We start from the raw sequence: 12,143 nt of genomic DNA, 5'->3' as shown, positions 1-12,143 counted from the left end.
TCTGGGACCCGCCTGTTCAGGAGATCGGGAATGCTCAGACTGAACCTGTTTACCTTGAAGAAACTAGTCTGACTTGAGAACTGAGAGAAGGAAAAGGAAGAAGAGTAGAAATGTGTAATGAGCACCTACTGGGTGCTGAAGACTGTTACACACGTATTTTTGTATTGTTGGGAAATACTGTCCTAGCGCTAGAGTAGCTGTTTCGGTCACTTCCCAGGTTGGGATTTAGAAATAAAGGTGTCCAGTGACGCTAGCAGTATCAGTGAACACCCGCCATCCCCTGAGCTGCCTACTCTGGTGCTTTTTGTATCGTGTAAGCAATTGTAGGTCACTCCTTTCCCTCGTAGGGTGACAGTTAGCTCCTGAATATGCAGTTGCAGGGATTTCGTCTGCAGTGTTACCCACTGGTCCTTGACATCTGCGCTGTGCGGTGCAGCAGTCACTGGCCACGTGTGTCTGTATTTAAGTGTACAGTAGAGAAAGTTAAAAGCTGGGTTTCTTGGCTGCACTAGACGTGCTCCATGTGCTCATCGCTGTCGTGTGACTGGCTGCTGGCTGGTTGTATGGGCGGTATAGATTTATGATAGCTTACCAACACGGATGGTTCTGGGCACAGTGTGGACACAAAAGCACGGTGTCAGTAAGTCATCAGCTTAGAATAGTGCTGAACTATTGTGTATTGAACAAGTAATTTTTGTTCTGAAAGAGAGTTAATAGAGGTGTTCAGATGAAAGTGATTTGTTAAAAAAATAGAAACAAAAATACTCATTTCATGTTGAATAGGATGTCCTAATATTTCAGATTACTTATATGGCCTGTTCAGTGTGGTTTTTTTTTGATACCCAATAGGGCCATGTTCAGTTTCTTTGTATAGCTGTAGCTTTTATTTCTATGATCCATGTTGTAAACTGTAGGGTTACTAATGTTAGCACACAGAAATTGAGAATAACGGACTCTCAGTTTGGCTATCGAGAATACATCAATGGATTCTCCTTTGGCTTTTTTTTGTTTCAGTAAACCTGATTTGTTATGTTTTGAAAATGAATCTCATTAGAATATAAGAGAATATAAGAATATAAGTTGTTTTCGTTAATCTCTGGTTGTCTTTCAGTTATTCTTTTCCCTCAAAAGGAAAATCAAGTCAATATATTTCCATAATTGTGCTATATTATTGATTATATTATTGATTTTATTAATGGGACTATTTCAGTGGTTCACTTTACTGCTTTAATCTCACCTTTAGAAAAGTCAGAAAAAAGTCAAAAAAGCCAAACAGTTTTTATTATTGCGTTGAATTTAGTATTATAGCCATCTCTTATTCAGCATTGTAAAGGCAGAGTAGTAATTTTCTGACTTTTGATTTTATTTTAAGCAACTTGTTCAAAAATAATGGAAAGATAGTAAAATTGCTGACCAGTGATACAAACAAAATATTTGGGAATTAACGCTCAATAGATAAACCTTTCACTAAAGGAAATAAAGAGTTGAAAGGAGGGGGTGTCTGACATAGTAACTTGACAGAATACATTGTTTCATTTCAGTGATTTCTAAGGGGCACAGGTTTGTCAAATCATTGCCTCTCTGAACTCAAGATGTGTTTAAAAATTGATTGTGTTTTAACGTTGACTTGATGGTGAGTTTTTCTAAGTGAAACAAAATAATGGCATGTCTTTTGATAAGTAGCATCTTACAGTCAAAGAAGCTCCTCATTAATTTATTGGATCTCTGAGAATCCCCTTTATCCCTCCCTTTTCTGTTTTTCACCCCTTTTTTTCAGGAGTGTAAAGTCTACCATGGTACATTTGTAGGATCAGCGTGTGGTCTCCATGGACCTTATATTCCAGACGTGCTCTTTTGGTCTGTCATCTTATTTTTCACAACGTTTTTTCTGTCTTCATTCCTCAAGCAATTTAAGACCAAGCGCTATTTTCCTACCAAGGTAATTGGGGTTTAATTTTGGAGTTCTTGTAATTCTCATGTTTTTAGTTTTCATTTCCTTGATTTATTTCAAAACAATAAGATACTGTTTGAGGTTAGTAATTTTATGTCAAGTAGCTGTAAGGAAATTATTCACAGTGAAAAGTGTAGCAGACGGACACGTGGACGTAGGGCGGAGGAGGAAGGTGGGACGAACTGAGCGCAGCACTGACATATATACCACCACATGTAAAACAGATAGCTAGTGAGAAGCGCAGCGTGCCGCGGGGGCCGGCGCAGCGTGCCGCGGGGCGGCGCAGCGTGCCGCGGGGGGGCGCGGGCGGGGGGGCGCGCGGGCGGGGGGGGCGGCGTGCGCGGGGGGGGCGGTGCGCGGGGGGGGCGCGGGCGGGGGGGGGCAGCGTGCGCGGGGGGGGCGGCGTGCGCGGGGGGGGCGCAGCGTGCGCGGGGGGGGCGCAGCGTGCCGCGGGGGCCGGCGCAGCGCCCTGTGGCGACCTGGAGGGGCTGGGTGGGAGGGAGGTGCAAGAGGGAGGGGGCGTATGTGTATACTGGAGTTAATTCACTTCATTGTACAGCAGAAACTAAGACAACATTGTAAAGCAATTCTATTTGAACAAAACTTTAGAGGTGTGTATTCCCTGTCTGAGCTAACAATAGAAAGACAGTGGCATCAAGGGACGTGATAGGTTAGTTGTGAAATGCGTTTCTTATCTTTTGTAGAAAATGTTAGTTATAAATGTGTTTCACTGATGCATCATCACTAATTAAAAAGCTCATTCACACTCTCTAGTGGCGTATTTAATCTGTAAAGGGTATGAATCATTTAGAAAGGACTGATTTCTGTGTCTGCACTAACATAACCCCTTTCCCATAGGTGCGATCGACAATCAGTGACTTTGCTGTGTTTCTCACCATAGTAGTAATGGTTGTGATTGACTACCTTGTCGGAGTTCCCTCTCCTAAACTTCATGTTCCTGAAAAATTCGAGGTAAGGATTAGAACACTTGGCTATTTGTTACTGGGAAATACCAGACTACTTTAAGATACTGCCTCTTGGGTAATTATTTTTAAAATATGCACATTCTCTGTAAGAGCTGATGCTTTGAAAGGAAAGATTGTATATACGTTGCACAGATATAAACAATGACAAGATGAACGGAGACAAGTGAAGATATTGAGGAGATAAGCGAGAAGGTATCAAATCGAGCCCATCACAGAGAGTGAGTGGAAATACTCATAGTGAGGAGACCAGTGTCCTGCCCTCGTAGCTGGAGTTCATGATACCCTCTCCAGGTGAAAGAAACATTCTTTATTCCTTTGTGAAAAAGTAACTCAAGCTTGAATTTATAAGAGTAGCAAGGGGATCCTAATTTAAATTTCTAGAAGAGTGATTGAGACATCTGACAGTAATTGGAAAGTGTCTTGTAACATTTTTCAGCAGAATCATGAAAGAATTTTTTTTCCACAAGAAAAATGGTGCTTAGTCTGAGGAACCATGAACTCTTTGGTTTCATTAGAACTGAAAATCTTTTGTACTGTTGTTGTTCAGCACTCAGTCATATCTGACCCTTTGCCTACCCGATGGCCTGCATAACGCAACATCTGATACTTATTTTCCCTTCTAAGTTGGAGATGGTAGGTTTTAAATAGTTTCTGGAAATTTTTAATAGTCAAGTATTTGTGTCATTGCGTGTATTTACATTTAACAAATTATATGACTTCTTTGAGAAGCAGAAAATTTAAAGGGGATTAGAAATAAGGAATATAATGAAGATAAACTTAGTCTGTTTTCTCTCTCACTGGGGTTAAAAAATAGATCATTTTTAAAACCTGTGTCCTCTAAAGTAGAATACTTTGTGGAAAATGATCCTCAAATTATATGGATCTACTCATATTTTATCTAAAAATTAGAAACATTAAACTTTATAATATTTATGATACAAATTTCACTATAAAGGTAATTGTTAGTAATGTAATGCATAAGTGAATATAGAATCATTTGGGTAAATAAATGTCTTTTTGTTGCTAAGAGTATATAAGTTAAAAAGTTTGGAGACCTTTGTTTAAAAGCATAGATATTGAGCCACTAAAACTTTTAAGTCATTAGATATGACTGTATCTAAGTCATTCTGTGTTTACCAAGTCTTACAAATTGACAAAACTGTAAATTATATTAATGTAATTTCCTGTAATCCTGGTCCCATTTCCTTATTCTGGTTCCAAATATATCTTTGTTACTTATTTATCTAGCTTTGAAGTATCAAACTGATTTCAAGGGTTATTAAATACACTTGGGGAAATAAACAGTTAAGAATATATGCATTATATAGATAAAACATTTTTATCCATGTGCGGTATTGAATGTGAAGCGTTGTCATGTGTATCAGTGTGGGGAAATGATAATATTTGAATTTGAAAATGTTTTAATTTCCCTTTTATGTTGACAAATGTTTTCTTGTAGAAAAAAATAGGCTTAATATAAAGGCTAAGTAATAGAAATATATCCAGTACCCTCTAAGAATAGATTCTTAGGAGCTTTAAAACGTTTCATTATAAAGCAGATTTTATGTTACAGCATTGAAATATGTTAGTATCTGATAACGTGTCAGGGTTTTGTCAGTCCCTGCTTTGGAAGAACAGTGGCCCGAGGCCCCGTGGGGACTGAGCGCTGCCGCTGCCACGGTGACTTGTCTGTAGGATCTTCCAGGCAGTTTATTAATAGTTTTAAGAGTGACCTCATAGATAGTCTGACTTCACTTTATATGGAGTGGATAGGCGTGTGTTGAAATGAAAGTCTGCTTCACTGACCTATTTCTGCATAACAAATCTCCTAAAACATCATATCCTCAAACAACAGTTCTTTTTGTTCATAAATCTGTGGTGTTGGCCCTAGGCTAAGGTGGGGGTGGTCTGGTCTCCTGGTGAGGATCTTTGGGTGCCTACTGTCTTTACTGTCTTGGTGGGGGCATGTCTAGGAGCTCAGCACAGAGGCTGAATGAAGGGACTGGTAGCTGCCTCCTACCCGTCTCATCATCCTGTGTCTCATCCTCCAAAGCTCATCCAGGCTTACTCAGAGCTTAACCCCGGGGCTCCAGGAGGCTAGCAAAGTAGCAGCAAGGTCCTTCCACGCAGGATCACAGGGTCACCGTGGCCTTGTTCCCAGGTCCAAGGGGAGGACGTAGATTCTACCTCCGGATGGAGAGGGTGGCTCAGTCACGTGCGCAGGGACCTGCCTCGGGGACAAGAAAGTCCCCACGAGCGTCGCTGCAGATAATTCACGAGAATCCAGTGTCCAGTTCTTTCCAACGCCTTGGCATTTCTTGAGGGTAGACACAGTCTGTGCTGTTAGAAGGAAACCTTTCTTTCTTCCTTTGAATTTTTTGATGTTTTAACAGCCTACTGATAAAAATAGGGGCTGGATCATAAGCCCACTGGGAGAGAACCCTTGGTGGACCTTATTAATAGCTGCCATTCCGGCTCTGCTCTGCACCATTCTCATCTTCATGGATCAGCAGATTACAGCGGTGATCATCAACAGAAAGGAGCACAAGTTGAAGGTAACTTTCAGAGCGCGTCCCGAGAGTTGTTTCTTTGAGTTGGAGGTGGTGAACACGAGTTCCCTCTCTCTTTATGAGTAGTGCAGACTTTGAACCTGAAAGAACAGTATGTGCTGACGGATCCTCGTGTGTTCCCCTTTTCAGAAAGGAGCCGGCTACCACCTGGACCTGCTCGTGGTCGGTGTCATGCTGGGGGTGTGCTCTGTCATGGGCCTTCCATGGTTTGTGGCTGCAACAGTGTTGTCAATAAGTCATGTCAACAGCCTGAAAGTGGAATCTGAATGCTCTGCTCCTGGGGAGCAACCCAAGTTTTTGGGCATTCGTGAACAGCGGGTGACAGGGCTAATGATTTTTATTCTAATGGGCCTGTCTGTGTTCATGACTTCAGTACTAAAGGTAAAATCTCTTTGTTACAATGTTTTAAAAACCTTTTTTGGTCATAAAATTTATATTTGGTGGTATGAAAATGAAACATTAAAATATCTAAAATAGTTTCATTTCCTAGACTTTACTTGGAAAATAAAATGTTGGAATGGTAGTTGCTGTGGTAAGCATCAGGGTTAGATTGTATCCTTTTGAAAAATAATGTGAAAGGGTACTATTAAAGACTAGAGTTGGAAGAAGTTCATCTGTGGCTTAGTTATAATCTAAAGGAAGAATATACCTAGAGAATTTTATAAGCATATTAGAGGAAGTATTATTGAAAGGTGGATGAAATAGTAATTTAACTGAAATGTAAAAAAGAATGCTGCTATTAATTGAATTAGTACATTCTTCCTGATGAGCTAAATGAGATATAAGTAGTACCACTCATATCTTTTAGTCACATCTGAGATTTACTGTACATATTCTACTGAATCTGGTAATTTAACAAAAAACAGTCATAGCAAATATAATCTGGTATTTTCTGTTCATCATGGAAGAGCTCAACTCCATTATTTAGTTTGTTTGTTTGTAAACTATTTATAAATTACGGTACAAATGTGGAGCATTATACGCATGTGTGTTACGAATTAACTGAAGAAACTGTTGTTAGTACTGGAATTCTTTGGCCTTCTTTTGTGGAGCCAGCTAATTGGCCAAATATTTGTTGAGTACTTTCTGTACTGTTAGTTACTGAGGAAATAATAACAAATAGGACAGTGTCTGCTTTGAAGAATTTGGCAGTCTGTCTGGTGAAACAGATAGACAGATGGGCAGTTTCTTCATGGTGGTGAGTGTCTTGTTAGAACAGCAAGAGACGAGAAGCGTGCGGTGCCGTCTTGTGTGAATGCTGCCCCCTGCTGGCCAAGGTTGCCCTTTACGTGTTTTTTTTTTTTTAGTAGTTTCAAACATTTTAAAGTATTAATTGCATATAAGCAGAAAAATTCAAGTAGAATATCAAGAAAGCTCTAAAATGAAGAGCTTGTTTTCTCACTTTCCAAAAGCAACTCTCTCCACGTTAACTTTTTACTCCTTTGTTTTTTAAGATATTTTGTTAGTCAATGCCATTACGGTTCTACATACTTCTATAATGTTATTTCTAACTTTATTGTCTTTAATGAAATAGTGAAAATAGTGACTCTCACTGCCTAAGAGAGTGATTCTTAAAGGCTCTCCCAAGGACCTCTGTCTGGGGTTGCAGGGGCCGCGCTTGCCCAGGTGTGCGCCTATGTGAGTCGGGGTTGTCCTCACGGCCTTTGGCCAGAACCGTGTAGGCAGCACGCTGAGCTAGATGCGGGCGTGAGAGTGGGGTCCTCTGTTACCACCCACTGAAGGATTTACAGGGACACGGAGGAGTGCTGCTCTTCTCGCTTAATCTTATGTTCTTTGGAAATGACAGCTTTCCAGTAAAAGTATATTCTTTATATTACCTTGTAAGGCGTTTATTATTTTGAAATGAACTAACTATTTAAAAGTTTTCTTTTAATTTCTAATGTGGTATCTATTTCCAATACAACTACCTGCTTATCTATTTATGTATCTCTCCAAGTATAGAATCCGCATAGGCAAAAATATTTGGGAGGAGGGTCCTCTGTACTTGTTAGGAGTGAAAAAGGGTCCTTAGACTAAAAAGCTTGAGAGCCTCTGAACTGAGGTTATATCTTTCATGAGGATTTACCCCCACATCCCCTTTTCCCTTTCATCACTTGTTTTTTGGTTGGCTGCATTTTATTATTGTAAAGGTTGCCCACATCTACACTCTTTTTCCTTTTTTTGTAAGTTAAATTATAGAGATGTAAACCTTCGGGGGACGTGTAATCAGTGTTATGATGATATAAAAATACTCGCCAAGGACTAAGCAGTGAGATCAGCCTGTGTGGAGGCAGAAATACACCTCATTTCCCAAGTTCCTACTGTTTTAGAATTATAGCCTGATAAGTTTTCTTCATATCTGTTAACTTCTCTTTTTAAAAAAGTACATGTTCCACTTTTTCTTGTATTGCTAAATTTTTTTTATAATGCTAAAGGAACTCCTTGAGTAATTTTTGCATGTATGGTTCCATAATTAGTGAACTTTCAGAGTTCTTACATATTTCAAATTCCTCTCACATTTGTTTAATAGATGGGTATTCATTTCAGGGTTCAAGTGTATTTTTCTTTAAGTCTTAAAGTTGTTGCTGCTTGAAGATCAGTGGTTCTGATAAGAGATCTGATGTCTATTTGGTGTTTGTATCTTCAGAAGCATTTTTACCATTCTCAGTTCAATTCAGTTGTTCAGTCGTGTCCGACTCTTTGCGACCCCATGAACCACAGCACGCCAGACCTCCCTGTCCATCACCAACTCCTGGAGTTTATCGAAACTCATGTCCATTGAGTCAGTGATGCCATCCAGCCATCTCATCCTCTGTTGCCCTCTTTTCCTCCTGCCTTCAATCTTTCCCAACATCAGGGTCTTTTCAAATGGGTCAGCTCTTCAGATCAGGTGGCCAAAATATTGGAGTTTCAGCTTCAACATCAGTCCCTTCAGTGAACACCCAGGGCTCATAGTGTTTTGCAATTTCATCGTGGTACTTAGGTAGATAGATAGGTATTTTTTAGTTTACCCTGCTTGTCTCTCTGTGCATCCTTTTGCTCTGGAAACTTGGGCCTTGACTATGTGAATATTCTTTAGCTGTTTATTTCCCCTTCTGTTTTCTCTTAGATGTTTTCTCACTTTCAAGTAGACAGATGTTAGACCTTCTGGATACATAGTTACATTCCTCCTCTCTACTCTCACTGTTAAAATTTCCCCTATTTTCCTTATCATTTTAATGATCTCTTTAGTCTTGTCAAAATCGTTATTCTAAAATTCTTTCAAATTATTTTGATAATTATATCTTTAATTTTTTTCATTCTGGTTATTCCTTTTTCCCTAGCATTCTAAAGTTGCTTTATGCATTAAATATTACCCTGGGGTTCCCTGAGGGTGCTGATGGAACTTTTGGCGTGTTTTCTTGTCTTCCGCTGTCCTTAGTTCAGCACATACCAGGCTGTGTAGTAGGGAGTGAGCATGACTCTCCGTTGGCTGGCGGTTAGGTCTCCTTTCCCCAGTGGGCTCTCCCTGGGTGAGTGTTGACGTGGTGTTTGCGTCAGTGTTGCTGGCCTTCCTGTGGAAGACCTGGACATGGGCTCGTAGGCAGTTTGGGATCCCACTTCCTGCTGAAGTAATGAGAACATTCTTTTGGGAAGTGGTGTTTATTTATTATACACATTCAGCAAATGGCGCTGCTTAACAGTCCTTGTAGGGGTAGTGACAGTGATAATCATGGCTAATGCTTTTTGAGTGGTTTAATATGTACCTTGTGCTTTTCTGAGTGTTCTATGAATTTGAAGTTTTTAACCTTCAAGCCAGTCTGACGCAGAAGCTAAAAGAAAGAGAGGTTAAGTTTCAGTAAGAGGCTAAGAGGGCTTTGAAGCCAAACAGTCTGATTGTGGTGCCTGTCCTCTTAACCATGGAACATAGTCCCTTCTTAGAAGAGAGCATTGGAAGATGGTTCTTCAAGGTTATTGTATGCTAGCGCTTTGCTTGTTCATAGAAAAGTTCAGTGTCATGACTGAAGTGTGTGTGATCACCATTATCACAAGTGTCATCACTGACTGCGGAGAAGGCGATGGCACCCCACTCCAGTACTCTTGCCTGGAAAAGCCCATGGACGGAGGAGCCTGGTGGGCTGCAGTCCATGAGGTCGCTAAGAGTCGGACACGACTGAGCGACTTCACTTTGATTTTTCACTTTCATGCATTGGAGAAGGAAATGGCAACCCACTCCAGTGTTCTTGCCTGGAGAGTCCCAGGGACGGGGGAGCCTGGTGGGCTGCCGTCTATGGGGTCGCACAGAGTCGGACACGACTGGAGCAACTTAGCAGCAGCAGCAGCATCACTGACTGTGAAGCTCAGTCGTGTCTGACTCTGTGTGACCCCATGGAGTGTAGTCCTGCAGGCTCCTCCTTCTGTGGGACTCTCCAGGCAAGAAGACAGGAGTCGGTTGCCGTTTCCTGCTCCAGGGGATCCTCCTGACCCGGGGACTGAACGTGCATCTCCTGTGTCTCCTGCAGTACAGGCAGATTCTTCACCAGTGAGCCATCGGGAACTCCCTGTCATCACTGAAAGATCTTTCAGATCTATCTCGTAGGAACTCACAGTGTGCTTATGTATCTTTTATGTGAAATTGCTTTAGTTGCATGATTTCTAATTGTGGTCATTTTACTTCCAGTTCATTCCAATGCCTGTTCTATATGGTGTTTTCCTTTATATGGGAGTTTCCTCATTAAAAGGAATCCAGGCAAGTCGCAAGCATTTAATGATTTTGTAGAAAAACTTAAACATTGTACATTTTCAAAGATTGTTTTTGTGATGGTAGTGATGTATTCTCAGCTTTGATATTTTGGCAAATTAACTATTGACTTTAAGTCCACATTTTCTAAATAATTATTGTTGTACATTTTTTTCCCCTGAAAGTGACATCATGACCTATGTCCTTACATATTTTAATGGAAGCTAATGAAAAGTAACTACCAATGAAGGCTAATATAGTAAGAGGGAGGATTAAAAGGATTGGAATGGGGGGAAAAGGGTATCTCTGGCATGTTGGAACAGCAGTTTGAGTTGCTGAAAAAGAAATGTAGATATTAGTTTTCTATAACCATGGCAACACCTGCCGTTTGTGTGGGGCAGTGCAGTTCATAGAGCCTGGTGCTGTTATCCTCAGAACAACCTTGGGAAGCAGGAAAGGAAGAAATGCTGATTTTGTAAATTGTGACGCAGAAGCACTCACTGAAAGTTTTTCACTGAGCAGTGGAGCACAGGCTAGAATCCAGTGCTGTCACCGCTGTTTTGCTCATTTGCAGCCTCTCTTGGGCAGGCTGATGGAGCACGTTAGGGTTTGTGTGGATGCAGCCGTCATGCAGGACGTGCAGCTGCCCCGGCGGCACTGGCACCACTCCCGGCCGCAGACAGCGTGCGGTCCTAGCGCCAGGGCGCCGGGCGCCTCGGACGCAGCAGCCTTGCTTTCTCACACAGTCCAGGCTCTGCCTTCCTGTGGTCAAAAGACGCTCTCATTAACTCACTTTATTGTTTTGCAACAATTTTGTGAGGTGTGTAGGGCTGCTCTTATTCGCAGTTTATAAAGAAGCCCAGGAAACTGCTCATGGTTTCTGCTTCATTTGGTGAAATATTGGTGATTGTTACCTCAGGTTATTTTCATAGAAATTGCTCGTGTTAGATCTAGAAAGAACTCTAGGAGATTGTTACTCTCTTATTTTACATATTAGATAAAGAAGTTAAAGAGATTAAAGGAGTTGTGCGTTTTTTTCATAGATAAATTTGTGAAGCTAGTTTAATTCCCCAATTTAAAACATGTTGACTTGAGTTTCTGATTCATGAAATCACGTTCGTTCAAATGGTTGCCTTGCTTTTTTTCTCCTGGATGAAGATGATGTCAACTGAAACACTGTCCTGTGTTATCAGGACATCTTAGCACCAGGGAAGTTACCCTGAAGTAGATGCAGTTTCTTTTCCTAAGTAGCAGAAGTGTGCTTTCTGTTGAAACCCTCCTGTCTTGTTTCCCACCTGACGCCAGCTCTTTGACCGCATCAAGCTGCTCGGCATGCCGGCCAAGCACCAGCCCGGCCTGATCTACCTGCGCCACGTGCCCCTCTGGAAGGTGCACGCCTTCACCGCCGTCCAGCTCACCTGCCTGGTCCTGCTGTGGGCGATAAAAGCGTCCGCGGCTGCAGTCGTGTTCCCCATGATGGTGAGCCTTTTTCCCGGAGTTTATTACCAGCTATTAATAGTGATGTCTTTGTGTGTTGATAGCAGTTGTCTTTTATTAATATTCATAGTTAACTTGCAGAAAAGGATTTTAAGAACCTCAGATGTTTTGAAATGTGAATTAGCCCTTTCTGGCTAAGAAACCCATCGTTTTCAAAGTTAAATTTTGCTTGTCATTTTCTAATTTTATTTTTATTTTTAGTCCTAGGGTATAGAATACTGTTTTGTATTTTTAAACAACTTCAGAGTTTAGGACGTTTATGAAACAAATATTAGCCTGACCTAAAAGCTAGAGACTATTTGCAAATATCCTTTTGCAAATATTATGTAAAAGTTGATTTATATACACAGCAACAAAGAAAATCTCTGAAAATTATACAGGTAATATTCCCTGATTGCAGATAATTAAATTACAAATGA

The 12,143-nt window shown here is 40.9% G+C and overlaps 1 protein-coding gene across 4 annotated transcripts in view; it reads left to right on the top strand.

The window, feature by feature from the left end:
• SLC4A7 (solute carrier family 4 member 7) overlaps window positions 1-12,143 on the top strand; it is a 124,682-nt gene that overhangs the window by 90,508 nt on the left and 22,031 nt on the right. For all 4 annotated transcript variants that reach the window (XM_018067218.1, XM_018067222.1, XM_018067219.1 and 1 more), the window contains 6 exons: window positions 1,778-1,939; window positions 2,810-2,923; window positions 5,331-5,492; window positions 5,637-5,888; window positions 10,168-10,236; window positions 11,533-11,706. In XM_018067218.1, coding sequence (XP_017922707.1) covers window positions 1,778-1,939; window positions 2,810-2,923; window positions 5,331-5,492; window positions 5,637-5,888; window positions 10,168-10,236; window positions 11,533-11,706 — 933 coding nt within the window. The remainder of the gene's footprint in view (window positions 1-1,777; window positions 1,940-2,809; window positions 2,924-5,330; window positions 5,493-5,636; window positions 5,889-10,167; window positions 10,237-11,532; window positions 11,707-12,143) is intronic.

The sequence above is a fragment of the Capra hircus genome, chromosome 22, assembly GCF_001704415.2.
Source record: "Capra hircus breed San Clemente chromosome 22, ASM170441v1, whole genome shotgun sequence".
Classification (NCBI taxonomy): domain Eukaryota; kingdom Metazoa; phylum Chordata; class Mammalia; order Artiodactyla; family Bovidae; genus Capra; species Capra hircus.
This window is presented reverse-complemented; position numbering and strand designations above follow the sequence as displayed.